The sequence below is a fragment of the Scyliorhinus torazame genome, chromosome 18 (genome assembly GCF_047496885.1).
Source record: "Scyliorhinus torazame isolate Kashiwa2021f chromosome 18, sScyTor2.1, whole genome shotgun sequence".
Taxonomy (NCBI): domain Eukaryota; kingdom Metazoa; phylum Chordata; class Chondrichthyes; order Carcharhiniformes; family Scyliorhinidae; genus Scyliorhinus; species Scyliorhinus torazame.
In genome coordinates this window covers 65,434,108-65,446,279 of record NC_092724.1, presented here as the reverse complement: position 1 = coordinate 65,446,279, position 12,172 = coordinate 65,434,108, and the positions used below count along the sequence as shown (strand labels likewise).

Below are 12,172 nucleotides of genomic sequence, written 5' to 3'. Positions count from 1 at the left end.
GCAACCAGCATCTAGCAGCGCTACACCCTTATAACAGCACATTGAGTCCCTGCCAGCTTCATGTAGCTTCAGAAGCCTACCCAGTACCTGTGGATTGTGGGAAGTCCAACCACACAATCATGGGGGTAGTTGTGAGAATCCCGGTGATGGGATCCTCTGCACAACCAGCCCCTCTGTATCGAGTGGAGAATGTGGGTGTACTTATTCATTACAGGGAGGTCCCTCCCTATGTCACTGTGTGGGAGCACACTGAGACAAGCACTGACCTTTTGGGTTGTCGGAGCAGGGGAGCACAAGTGATCTTGTGTCCCCAGCATATGAACGCCTATGCTAGACCTCAGTGTGGGTTCAGTACTGCTGGGGCAGAGCCTATAAACTGCACCATGGAAGCAATGGCCATCCGCACATTGATTCTGTCTCCACCTCCCGCTGCCTCAGGAAGGCAGACAACATTATTAGAGACCCCTCCCACCCAAGCTTTGCCTTCTTCCAGACCCATCCATTAGGCAGAAGATACAGAAATCTGAAGACCCACACATCCAGACATAGGATCAGCTTCTTTCCCACAGCTACTAGACTCAACGACTCCCCCTCGGACTAATCTGTTCCCTGTAAGAACACTATTCACGATGTCCTATGCTGCTCTTGCTCATGTATTTGCTTTGTTTGGCCCCTTGTTCTGCACTGTAACCAATCACTGTTTGTTGGTGTACTATTTGTCAATGTACTCTGTCAATTTGTTTTTGTCAACAATGTACGTACTGTGTACGTTCCCTTGGCTGCAGAAAAATACTTTTCACTGTACTTCGGTACATGTGACAAATCAAATCAAACCTCTGATATTTCTCATGTAATGATAAAAGAGATCGAGGTAGATAAACTCTTTATAAAGAGCCTCACAAACTGGATGAAAGCACAACCAACGAAGATGATCCCCGCTGCAGAGCAAGAGTAACATGGAAGCTCAAAGAGAAAAAGCTGCAAACTGAAACTTTTGAGCTATATTGCACAAATTGTTGGAAACTGGAGCACTTCATGAAAATCCAGGGCTCGGGATGTCTGGTTGCTACACAGGGCTCCATATTTGCCTCTTCCCAACCTTGCCTGAGCCAACTCTTCACTCCCCTCCACACCCCCTAACTGGCTGGCTAGCACGCTGCTGCCTGTTAATTGGACGGCATGTGAATATTGCACTTCTGCTACCCACGTGGCCAGATCACCCACTTTTGGTTTCAAAATCAGGACGGTGTTGCCACTGGTTGCTGAGAAAATCCTGTCCAATATCTTCATGCTAAATGCTATTTTCCTCACCCAATTTAAAGCTGACACCCTGGGCAGTAACATTGTTCAAATTCCTACTAGGATATGGATTACATGAATTATACAACATGGCCAGGGAAATTTAAAAAATAACTTTTACAGATAAGGGGCTGGATTCTCTACAGCCCTGCTTCGAAATCGCATTTGGCGCGGGGGTGGAGTATTGATGTCCCCGATCGAATTGGGCCCGGCACCGCCCCCAGAGAATCGCTCGTCCATGAAATACGCAGTGCAGCTGGGGGGCCATTGCCTGAGGCCCTCCCAGCGATACTCCGCTCCCGACCGGCCGAGTTCCCGATGGTGTGGAACTAATGTGGTATGTCCGGTCGGGACTCTCGTGCAGCGGCTGCGGACTCAGTCCGCGGTCGCACTGGTGGGGGCCAGGAGGTTTAAGCACAGGGGGGGGGGGTCTTATGGGCGGCCGCGGCAGCGATCAGGCCGGTCCGATGCAGCAGCGCGCGGCTGATTGGGGGGCCTAGATTGTGCGCGTTGGTCCGCGATCCGAGTCCGCCAATCGCGCTTGGCGGGCCTGCTGTAGGCCGCTGCCGTGCGCATTAGCGTACTCTGAACCAGGGGCGGGATTCTCCACTCCCGCGCCGAAGTGCCCACGCCGTCGTGAATGCCGTCGAGATTCACAACGGCGCGAAACGGCCCCTATTCCGACGGATTCAGACCCCGACAATGGGCTAGGATCGGGGCCGCGTCATCTACACGCGCCAGGCCTTGTCGTCGCGTAAAGGCGGCGCTGCATAGATGACGCGGCCGGCGCCACATAACTGGCGTCACCCGCGCATGCGTGGTTGCCGTCCTCACTGAGTCCGCCCCGCAAGAAGATGGGGGACGGATCTTGCGGGGCCACGGAAGGAAGGAGGTCCTCCTTCAGAGAGAACGGCCTGACGATCGGTGGGCACCGTTCGAAGGCCATGCCAGATTTGAGGTACCCCCCCCCCGGTGCAGGATCCCCCCTCCCACCCCCGCAGGCCGCACCCCCAGCGTTCCCGCGCTGTTCCCGACGGCAGCGACCAGGTGTGGACGGCGCCGGGGGGAACCCGCCGTTTTGGCCTGGCCGCTCGGCCCATCCGGGCCTGAGAATAGCGGGGGTGCCGGAGAATCGCCATTTTGGGTGTCTCCGTCGATTCTCCGGCCTGCGGCCCGCGGAACCCGACGGGCCATTCCCGCCGCTTGGGAGAATCGTGGGAGGGTGTCGGACCGGCGTCCCAGCAAATTTTGGCGGCTCAGGCGATTCTCCCAACCGGCGCGGGAGTGGAGAATCTCGCCCCAGATGTGTAGGGGTCCGAATCCGCAGCCAAAGCTGCGTGAAGCTCCCCGGGTCCCTGCTGGCTCCAGAAGGTAAGTGAATCAACCTTTATTTTTTGCAGATTACCCGGGAGTGAAACGCCATCGTTTTTACGCCGGCGAGGGGGACATAGCCCCATTTTGGGAGAATCCAACCCAGGATTCAGGAAAACAGCAGAATGAAGATGATTCTTGCCCCCAAAAACAAATGAAAATGATTCAACACCAGACAATCAAACAGACAGAGAGGAACTAACATACAAAACTAGCACAACAATGAGAAAGGATGATAAAAGGAGTAGAGTCAATTAGGGACCTAAAAGGGGATTTACACATGGGGCAGGCATGAGGTATTAAATGAATACTTTGCACCTATCTTTATCAGGGAGTTAGGTACTACACAGACCATTGTGACAGACAAGGAATCTCTGTCCCCAGAAGGTTCAAAATTGATAAGGAGGAAGTGTTGAATAGACTGTGGGGACTGAAAGTTGACCAGGCATCAGGACTGGATAAATCCATCCAAGAATATTGAAGAAAGTGAGAGTGGAAATTGCAGGGCCGCTGGCCATAATTTTCTAGTCTTCTCTAGGTTCTTGGGAGGTGCCAGAGGACTGAGGAATTGCAAATGTTATGCTCTTGGGCAAAAATGTTTGTCAGGATTGCCACAGCAATTACAGACCAGTCAGTTTAGCATCAGTGGTGGACAAGTTTCCAGAAACTATTATTCAGGATAGAATTAGTAGTCACATGGAAAAATGTGAGTTGATTAGGAAGAGCCAGCATGGATTTCTAAAGGCAAATTTGTGTTCAACTAACTTGCTGGAGTTTTTTGAAGAGCGAACATAAAGGGTCGATGTGGGTAATGCTGTTGATGTGGTGTACATGGATTTTGGGTTTGTGGATGATACAAAACTTGTAAGTATTGTAAACTGTGAGGAGGATAGTGTAGAACCTCAAAAGGACATGGGAATGTTGGTGGAGTGGGCAGTTAGGTGGCAGATGAAGTTCAATGCATTTTGCTAGGAAGAAGGTGGAGAGACAATATAAAATAAGAGGTAAAATTCTTAAGGGGGTGCAGGAGCAGATGGACCTGGGTGTACATGTGCATAGAACATTGAAGGTGGCAGGATAGGTGGAGAGAGCAGTTAATAAAACATATAATTTTCTGGGCTTTATTAATGTACAAGAGCAAGGGGGTTGTGCTGAACTGATACAAGACACTAGTTAGATCTCGGCTGGAATATTGTGTACAGTTCTGGGTGCCATTCTATAGGAAGGATGTGAACCCATTGGAAAGAGTGCTGAAGATGTTTACAAGGATGGTTCCAGGGATGAGAAACTTCAGTTAGGAGGATAGATTGGAGAGGTTGGGACTGTTCTCCTTGGAGAGAAGAAGCCTACATGGAGATTTGATAGAGTTGCTCAAAATCATGAGGGAGCTGGACAATGTAGATAGGGAGATACTGTTCCCGCTTACAAAAGAATCGAGAATGAGAGGGCACAGATTTAAAGTGAGTTGCAAAAGAAGCAAATATGATGTGAGAAAAATCTTTATAACGCAACGAGTGGTTGGGGTCTGGAATGCACTGCCTGGAAGTGTGGTAGAGGCAGGTTCAATCGAGGCATTCAAGAGGGCATTAGATTACTACCTGAAGAGAAACATCGTGCAGGGTTACAGGGAAAAGGCAGGAGAATGGCACTAAGCTATGATGCTCATTTGGAGAGCCAGTACGGACACGATGGGCCGAATGGCCTCCTTCTGAGCTGTAACAATTATGCGGTTATGTAATCCCAGAGTTGTTACAATGCAGAACCCATCGTGACTGGACCAGCTCTTTGAATAAACAACTCGCCTAGTTCCATTCTCCTGCCTTCTTCCCATAATTCTGCACCATCTTCCTTTTCAGATAACTGTCTAATTCCCTTGTGACTGCTCCAATTGAACCGTCCTCTACCACACACTCAGGCAGGGCATTCCAAACTCTGACCACTCGCTGTGCGAAAAAGGTTCCCCTCCTATCACTTTCGTTCCATTCACTAATTACCTTTAATCTGTGCCCTCTTCTTCTCAAATCAATGGGAACGTTCAGTTAACAGAAACAACTAAACGACGATCTTTTAAGAATTGCAGAAATGGAGACTCATTCATCTGGAAAACGAACAGCAACAGTGATAATGAAAGTCTGCCCCAGAGCGGCCGCGACCCCAGCATGGGAACCCCTGTAACCCCTGTTCTAGTTAAAACCTTCCATTTAAGTTACTACTTAAAATCTCCTTTGAAAGTTGATTGCTCCCCTGGTGACAGCTGGGGGACGTTTTCTTAACCCCGTATCAGCTATATCACTAGCTCAACTTACTACTGACAACCAAATTCATGGGATTTAATCACATTAGTAACAATTCCGTTTAACCACATCTAGATTTTATTTTTGATTACTATACATTTTTGCATATTAAATTTCACATTGTTCCAAACAATTAAATACAGTCGACTCCACTCGGGTGCGTGTGGTAAGTGTGGCACCTAGCTCAATGAACTAACTTTTTAGTTTTCATTCTACCTGTTTACAGTTCCAACCTTCTAATGAAACACTGGCTCTTTATACACCTTCTGGAGACCATGCTCTTACCCTGTCGAGCATTGGTAAGAGTAAAATGACAGGCCGATTCACATCAAGGGTACAGATAGCTAACTCCTTACATCTCCTAGTTCAGTATTTTTCTCAAACTTTCCAAACTGCTCTATTCCCATTTTAATGTTTCACACTTGGTGCGACCCCAGGATGAATTATTGGGGGGGGGGGGCAGGGAACACTGTGCAAGTGGAAGGTTCTTGTGCTGCCTGGGGGTTATAGGCACAAAAAAATAAGCCTGAAGACACCAACCATGTTGCAGGCTCTGTTAGCGTAAACGATTAGGTCACGCCAAAGACAAAGGAAAATGTGTTGCGCTTGAACAGGCCTCACAGTAAATCCAAGAGCTGCCAAATCTGAATCTCTGCTCCCACAGCTGCCAGTGCTGTCTCAGAGCTCATGACGCCAATTGCCCACCCCAGAAGGGGTCGCGACCCCCAGCTTGGGAAACCCTGCTCCAGTTAAAACCTTCCATTTCAGTCACCACTTCATATCTCCTCTAGATGTTGAAAGTTGATTGCTCCCCTGGGTGACAGTGAGATTTAAGGGGAACATACTTGTACGCACCGTATTTACAGGCCAGCAAGTATTTCAATTAATTCTACCTCTCAGTCTCATTGCCACATGCTTCCAAGGGGAGTTGACTGTAACGCACACCTCAAACAACGTCCCTCACAAAAAAAATTCTGTCAGTGTTGAATTCATCCTATAGGGTTTGTTTAGATTCTGTAATATAGAGCAAACATCACACAGCATGTATAATTCATCCTGTATGAGTCCACATACTATGTTTTCCCAAATAAACATTTGAACACGTCAGACAGGCATACTGAGGTGTGTGTGGGTGTGTGTGTGCGTGTATAAAACACACGCCACAAAACAAGAGTAATTATAATATGTCATAACAAAAATATTTGCATTACATTTTCTTGTATTAAAGTTTTCAATGGGAACTTATTTTCTTTAAAAGCCTCCATTTTAAAACAAAGTTCGACAATTATTTGCAACTTAGAATCCAATGTAATCATTATCATGTTCCAATGCGCTTTAATATTAGGAATCCATTTATTTGATTGAATGTTGTAAAATAGTATTTTGGACAGTGTGTTTAGAAGCTCCTAAAGAACCCACTGATATGCTATAGGATTTTGGAATGGGGTGTAATATAGAAGAAATTACTAAGTGTTTCCATCTCTTTACAACACAGCTCATACCCGTGCTAAATAACAAAGAACACCGACTAGTTACAAAGCCTAACTTCCAATAGATGAAGGGAATCCACACTCAGAAATAATTTTGCCTTCCTGATTCAGAGAGTTGTAGCCCAAAGCCTCAGAAATCCAGAAGCGCCCAAGAGACATGATGAATGCCGCCTCTGTGAAGTGCATGTCATGCTTACACCTGTGCTATGCCGAGGAATTTATGTGAGATCACCTTGTGCCACAGGCCCCTGGAATGTATTTGAATAAAATGGGACTACTTTATTACCCTAATGAGCATGCTCAGTGGTACGATGTAATCTATCGCATCCACAGTGTTGGAACTATCTCTCAGGCTGGTAAAATCTAAACGTGGGCTAATGCCATTCCCAAGGCATCCTGTTTTAAAAATAGATATATCTGTATAGCTCTGTATATAAATATTGATATCTCCATTAGAAGGCTGGGAATTTTCAATTATGGAGAGCAACAAAATGGGGAAACTATTTTAAGGAAATTTGATTGTCTTGCTCACTCCCATTTTCAATAGAGTTGCCATTAATGAAAACAATAAAACCACTTTCATAGTGACGAAATTTAGTGGAGTCTTTGGTATGCCTGGAATCGCTGTAGAGTCAAATAAATACAACCATTAACATAAGAGAACTGAAGTGAGTTCCCAATTGGTCTGAGTTCTTTCTCACACATAGGCACTCATACACCTACATACACTCACACGCACTCCACTCACATAGATACACATAAACGCATTTACGTGCACACAATCACAGGCACAAACACAAACAGACAAAGACACACTCCCCATGTACAGATACACTCACAGACACACACTCACAGGCACACACACATAGGGACACATACAGACATACACACACACAGGCACAATCAAAAACACTGGCACATTCCCACACGTAGACTCACATACTCTCACAGGCACAAATTCACAGGGATATCCGCATAAACACATTCTATACACACACACATACATACAGATACACACAGGCATACACATTCATAGGTACATATATACACAGGCCGCACACATATACTTGGATATACTCAGGCACACATATATAGGCACATTCACACACGGACACAGAAGAACACTTGCATGTTCTCAGACAGGTGCACACAAACACATACACAGGCAGATACACACAGGCACTCACACAGGCGAGCACAAAAGGTATACACACAGTCATACTCATATAGGCACACTTACACACCCACACGCAGTTACACTTTAACACATGCACACACAGATAGACGCACAAACACATATGTATATATATAGGCAGAGGCAGATTCACAAACAAATACAGACGTACACACAGACAGATACACACACATAAGCACATGCAGGCATATACACACAGGCACACTCAAACATACATATTTACAAAGTCAATTCAGCCTAGGAACAATAAGATATGTGACTTCATGTGGTGCCTCTTTGTAATTTGAGTTTGGGTGTATTTGTCCAAATCAGATTCAATCTGGATTGGATTGATAGTCAGTTAAGAATAGCTTTGCGTCACGTCACTTTCACCTGACTCTCTAATCTGGATGAATGGTCGATTCCGATTTGATCTGATTAACATCTGGAGTACAAAGTGAAACGAGGTTCTTCACCTAAACAACAGTGTTGCAATCGGTCTCTAGCCTCATTGGACCCTCGGTATTGAGGCAACAAAAATTGCAGACAGATTGCAGCAGGGTAATTAAAGGACAACACCAGTTGACTGCTTTAGCGATGATCTGTAATCTGCTTGGAGCTATAGAACATGCAGAGAAAAATAAAATGGTCCCATTGTATCACATTGTACATATAGATACGGAGAGTAGCATATGGTGACTGGCAGTGTATAAGATAGGTTGATCTGGCTCAAGACTGAAGTGTGATGTAGAAAAATGTATTCAAATTAGGGATGCAATGATTTAGAAAATCCAAAAAGTACAGGCGATTCTGCAAGCTTACTAAGATTTTGCAGCTGCCAGTTCGACATGGATATTACGGGAAATCACAATGTAGAAAAACAGTAGATGATTTATCATTGATAGCACACACACAATGGGAGGGATTTCCTCCCCTCTCCGCGGCGCGTTCTTCAGCGGCGGAGGGTGGCTTGCCAGGTGCCGATGGTGGGAAATTCTGTCCCTGCCATTGTCAACGGGATTTCCCGCCTTGCGGGACAGTAAGATCCCGCCAGCAGAACGGAAAATCCCACCCAACATCTTTCAATGTTGATTGACATTCTGCAATCAACAAATTGAGCATTCAGTGCTCGATTCAAATTTAGTCAATGTATATTCTGGAGAAATAAACTAAGCGATACTCTCTCTGAAGGAAGCCAGGCGAGTGATTCCTGTATATAGTTAATTCCCGCTGCAGTTTAAATATTCAGTAAAATCCTGTCTCGAGCAACAAGACATAAAATAGGAAATAAAAGCTAAATACTGCGGATGCTGGAAATCTAAAATCAAAACAGAAAGTGCTGGAAAAGCTCAGCAGGCCTGGCAGCATCTGTGGAGAGAGAAATGGAATTAACCTTTCGAGTTCAATGTGACACTTCTTCGGAAGAAGAACAGGAAAAGTTAACCCTGCTTCCCTCTCCATAGATGCTGCCAGACCTGCTGATGTTTTCCTTTTTTTATTCATTTACGGGATGCGGGCTTCGCTGGCTAGGTCAGCATTTATTGCCCATCCCTAATTGCCCCCAAGAAAGTGGTGCTGAGCCGCCTTCATGAACTGCTGCAGTTTATGTGGTGTAGGTACATGCACAACTCTGTTAGGGAGGGAGTTCCAGGATTTTGACCCAGTGACAGTAAAGGAACGGCCGATATATTTCCAAGTCAGGCTGGTGAGTGGCACTTTCTGTTTCTTTTAAAATAAATAAAGAGGTGTGCGGTCTTGTAGGTCATTTCTTTAGTTTCTTGGGTACTCAAAAAGGTTCTAGTCCTGAAGCCCATTATTTGACAGCAAGGCTTCCCCCATGATCCTGAATATTCCTCAACTAACCCTATCAAGTTTGTCCAGCAATTGGATTTTCTCCAGGATATTATAACCCCTTTGGTGAACTAGTTGTGATCCAAAATGACCAAGCTGAAGCATTGACATTAATTTATTTTTGCTTATTCAGATGATTTTAAGGCATCATAGTTTACCATGAAATAGAAAGATTGAACTCAAAAGCACTGTGGCTCAATAAAGGATCAAATAATTCACTTTGATTGGATTCACGTTGGAGGAGGTAATGACTGCATAAAAGTGATAACCAAATATCATGAATGTGTGTACAGTTTTTTGCTGATTGAGCAGATGACAGAAAAACGAGAGTGATGTGGAATAATACCTTGAGTTTTTCACTCTGATTTTTAACCCTTACATTACTGACAGGTTTTGAGAAAGTCTTGTTTCTTCAGGGCTGACTTAGTCTGTTTCCAGTTTAGGAAATAATTGTCTTAGCAAAATAAAGAACCTCTTTACAGTAACATAGATACTCAAATGATGATGGATTGGCTTTATTGCTGGAATGCTTCCCCCATGAAGTAAATGACATAGCTAAATCCTGACTTTGAAGAAAATAAAATAAATGCACCAACCCATCCCCTTTTCTCCAGTTCTGATCCCTTCGCTATCTTGCCAATTCTTCAATTATTTTTTTTCTAAATTAGGGCATCCGGTCTCCCGCTTTATTTTACAAAAACTTGGGAAGGTGCTGTTTGACTTGCTTTTCGTCCTTCATCTCGCCTTTGGTTGAGAGTCACTGAAAGAAAAAGGGGTTGCCGAGGGCTAAATTGAAAGGCCTTCTTTTCAGCCTATTCCAATCAGCCCCGATGCTATAGAGTGACCAGGGCAAGTTTTAATGCAGAAACAAAACAATCTCCAGAGAGCGCAACTGACAATTCTGCCCTCCCACCCCACAGCCTGGACAAAAGCCCCTTTCGAGGACTAATTGCAATTTTTTTCTCTCTCGACTGAATATTGGGTTAATTGTTTATGCAGCTTCCACATTGTGGATGAATCTGATAGGGCATTACAGCACCACCATGTCATCATCAAAGTAACTTTAGTGAAGCTCAACTGTACTCAAATGATGATGTTTCGGGTGCCATTCAGCCAATCAGCTTTTATTTTAGGCTCTGACTGAATTCCAATAAAAATGCAGGTCTTTGCTAAGACACGATGGATTAGCTGCAATCCTTGCATCCCTAATTGAAAGCATGTGTTACGTTAGAAGACATATGGTGCATCTGAAGACTATGAACATATAACATTCCAACTGTACAATAAGAGCAAGACAGGACTCAATCACATCACAATACAGCATTGGCAACGCTGCTTATCCTTCAGGTCCTTCGCTTCGTCGACCGCCTCTTTCCCCTTCCCATCTGGCTTCTCCTCAGTGGTCTGGGCCCCAGGCTCTGCAGCAGTGCCATTCGGGGGAGCCTGACTCTCCACTGACCTCTCATTCTTGCTGTCGCCATCTTCAATCACCACCAGCTCTGCTTTGCCTGTTCCATCATACCCGAGGACCTTCTTGGTCTCGTTCTCGTCCTCAACATCCTGGTATCCCATGAAAATCATGGTCACTGGCTTGTCTTTGCTTGGCTCTGCGCCGTCTCCTGGGGTTTTCTGGAGGATTTTGAGATTTTCTCCAGCTATCCCATCTGGCTTTAGCTTTTCTGGGGTTAGATTGTCAGCCTCAAGTTGAACAGTATGTCCTTTCCCATCAGGAATCACTGCTTTATTGAAGTCTGTCACCTTGTCGGCTTTCTGTATCAGCTCGTCAACTTCGGTGGTACTCAGAAGATGAACTCCATTTTCCACTGCTCCATCACCTTTTCGCATCTCGTGGATCACCTTGAGGTCATCCTCATAGACCTTGACACCTTGCTGCTTGTTTTTGGGAGACACACTAGTGGTAGACAAGATCTTAGTCTTCCCTGTTACATTGTCCTTCTCCACTGTAATTTCCACGGCAAACATTGCTGGGGCAACAACAAAAGAGCCAAATGTTAGTGAATAAGCAGCAGAGAAAAGAATAACTATATGCTAAAGGCTGCCTACAATGACCCCATAAGTTGGTTTCTGGTGAGGTTGGCTGAGGGATAAATCCCCTGGACAGCTCCCCTTTTACTCTTCAGATAAGCAACTTTTACACCAATGTGAAAAGGCAAATCAGACCTCAGCTTAAACTCTGGTCAAAAGGACAGCACCTCTGACATTGCAACACTCTCTCAGTACTTCACTCAACTTTCAGCCTAAATTATGGGCCCTAGTCCCTGGAGTGGGTACTTTCCAGGTTAGAGGTGAGAGTGCTATCACTGAACCATGGTTGGCACTTACAGTTTATAGGGTAATTGAGTCATTACCGCACAGAAGGAGATCATTTAGCCTATTGAATGCTCTGTAGAGCAATTCGATCAGCTCCCTTCCCCTGTTCTATCTCCGTAACCCTGCAAATTTATTTTTCCTTTTGAAATCATTGGTCATCTTCCACCACTCTCAAAGGCAGTGAGTTCCTAATCATTACCACTCACTGTATTCCCTGCCTCTTGCCTAAAATGTCAAATCTGTATCTCCCAGTCCTTTTAACCACCAGCCAATGGGACCAGCTTCTCTTCCACTACCTTATCCAAACCTGTCACAATCTTGTTCATCTCAAAATGATCGCCCCTCCATTTCCTTTACTCCAA

The 12,172-nt window shown here is 45.2% G+C and overlaps 1 protein-coding gene across 1 annotated transcript in view; it reads right to left on the bottom strand.

Annotated features, from left to right (window-relative positions):
- Positions 1-5,019: 5,019 nt before the first annotated feature.
- palm1a (paralemmin 1a) overlaps positions 5,020-12,172 on the bottom strand; it is a 360,072-nt gene continuing 352,919 nt past the window's right edge. The window contains exon 8 of the mRNA XM_072482830.1: positions 5,020-11,464. Within this exon, the coding sequence (XP_072338931.1) occupies positions 10,785-11,464 (680 nt within the window). The 3' untranslated portion in view covers positions 5,020-10,784. The remainder of the gene's footprint in view (positions 11,465-12,172) is intronic.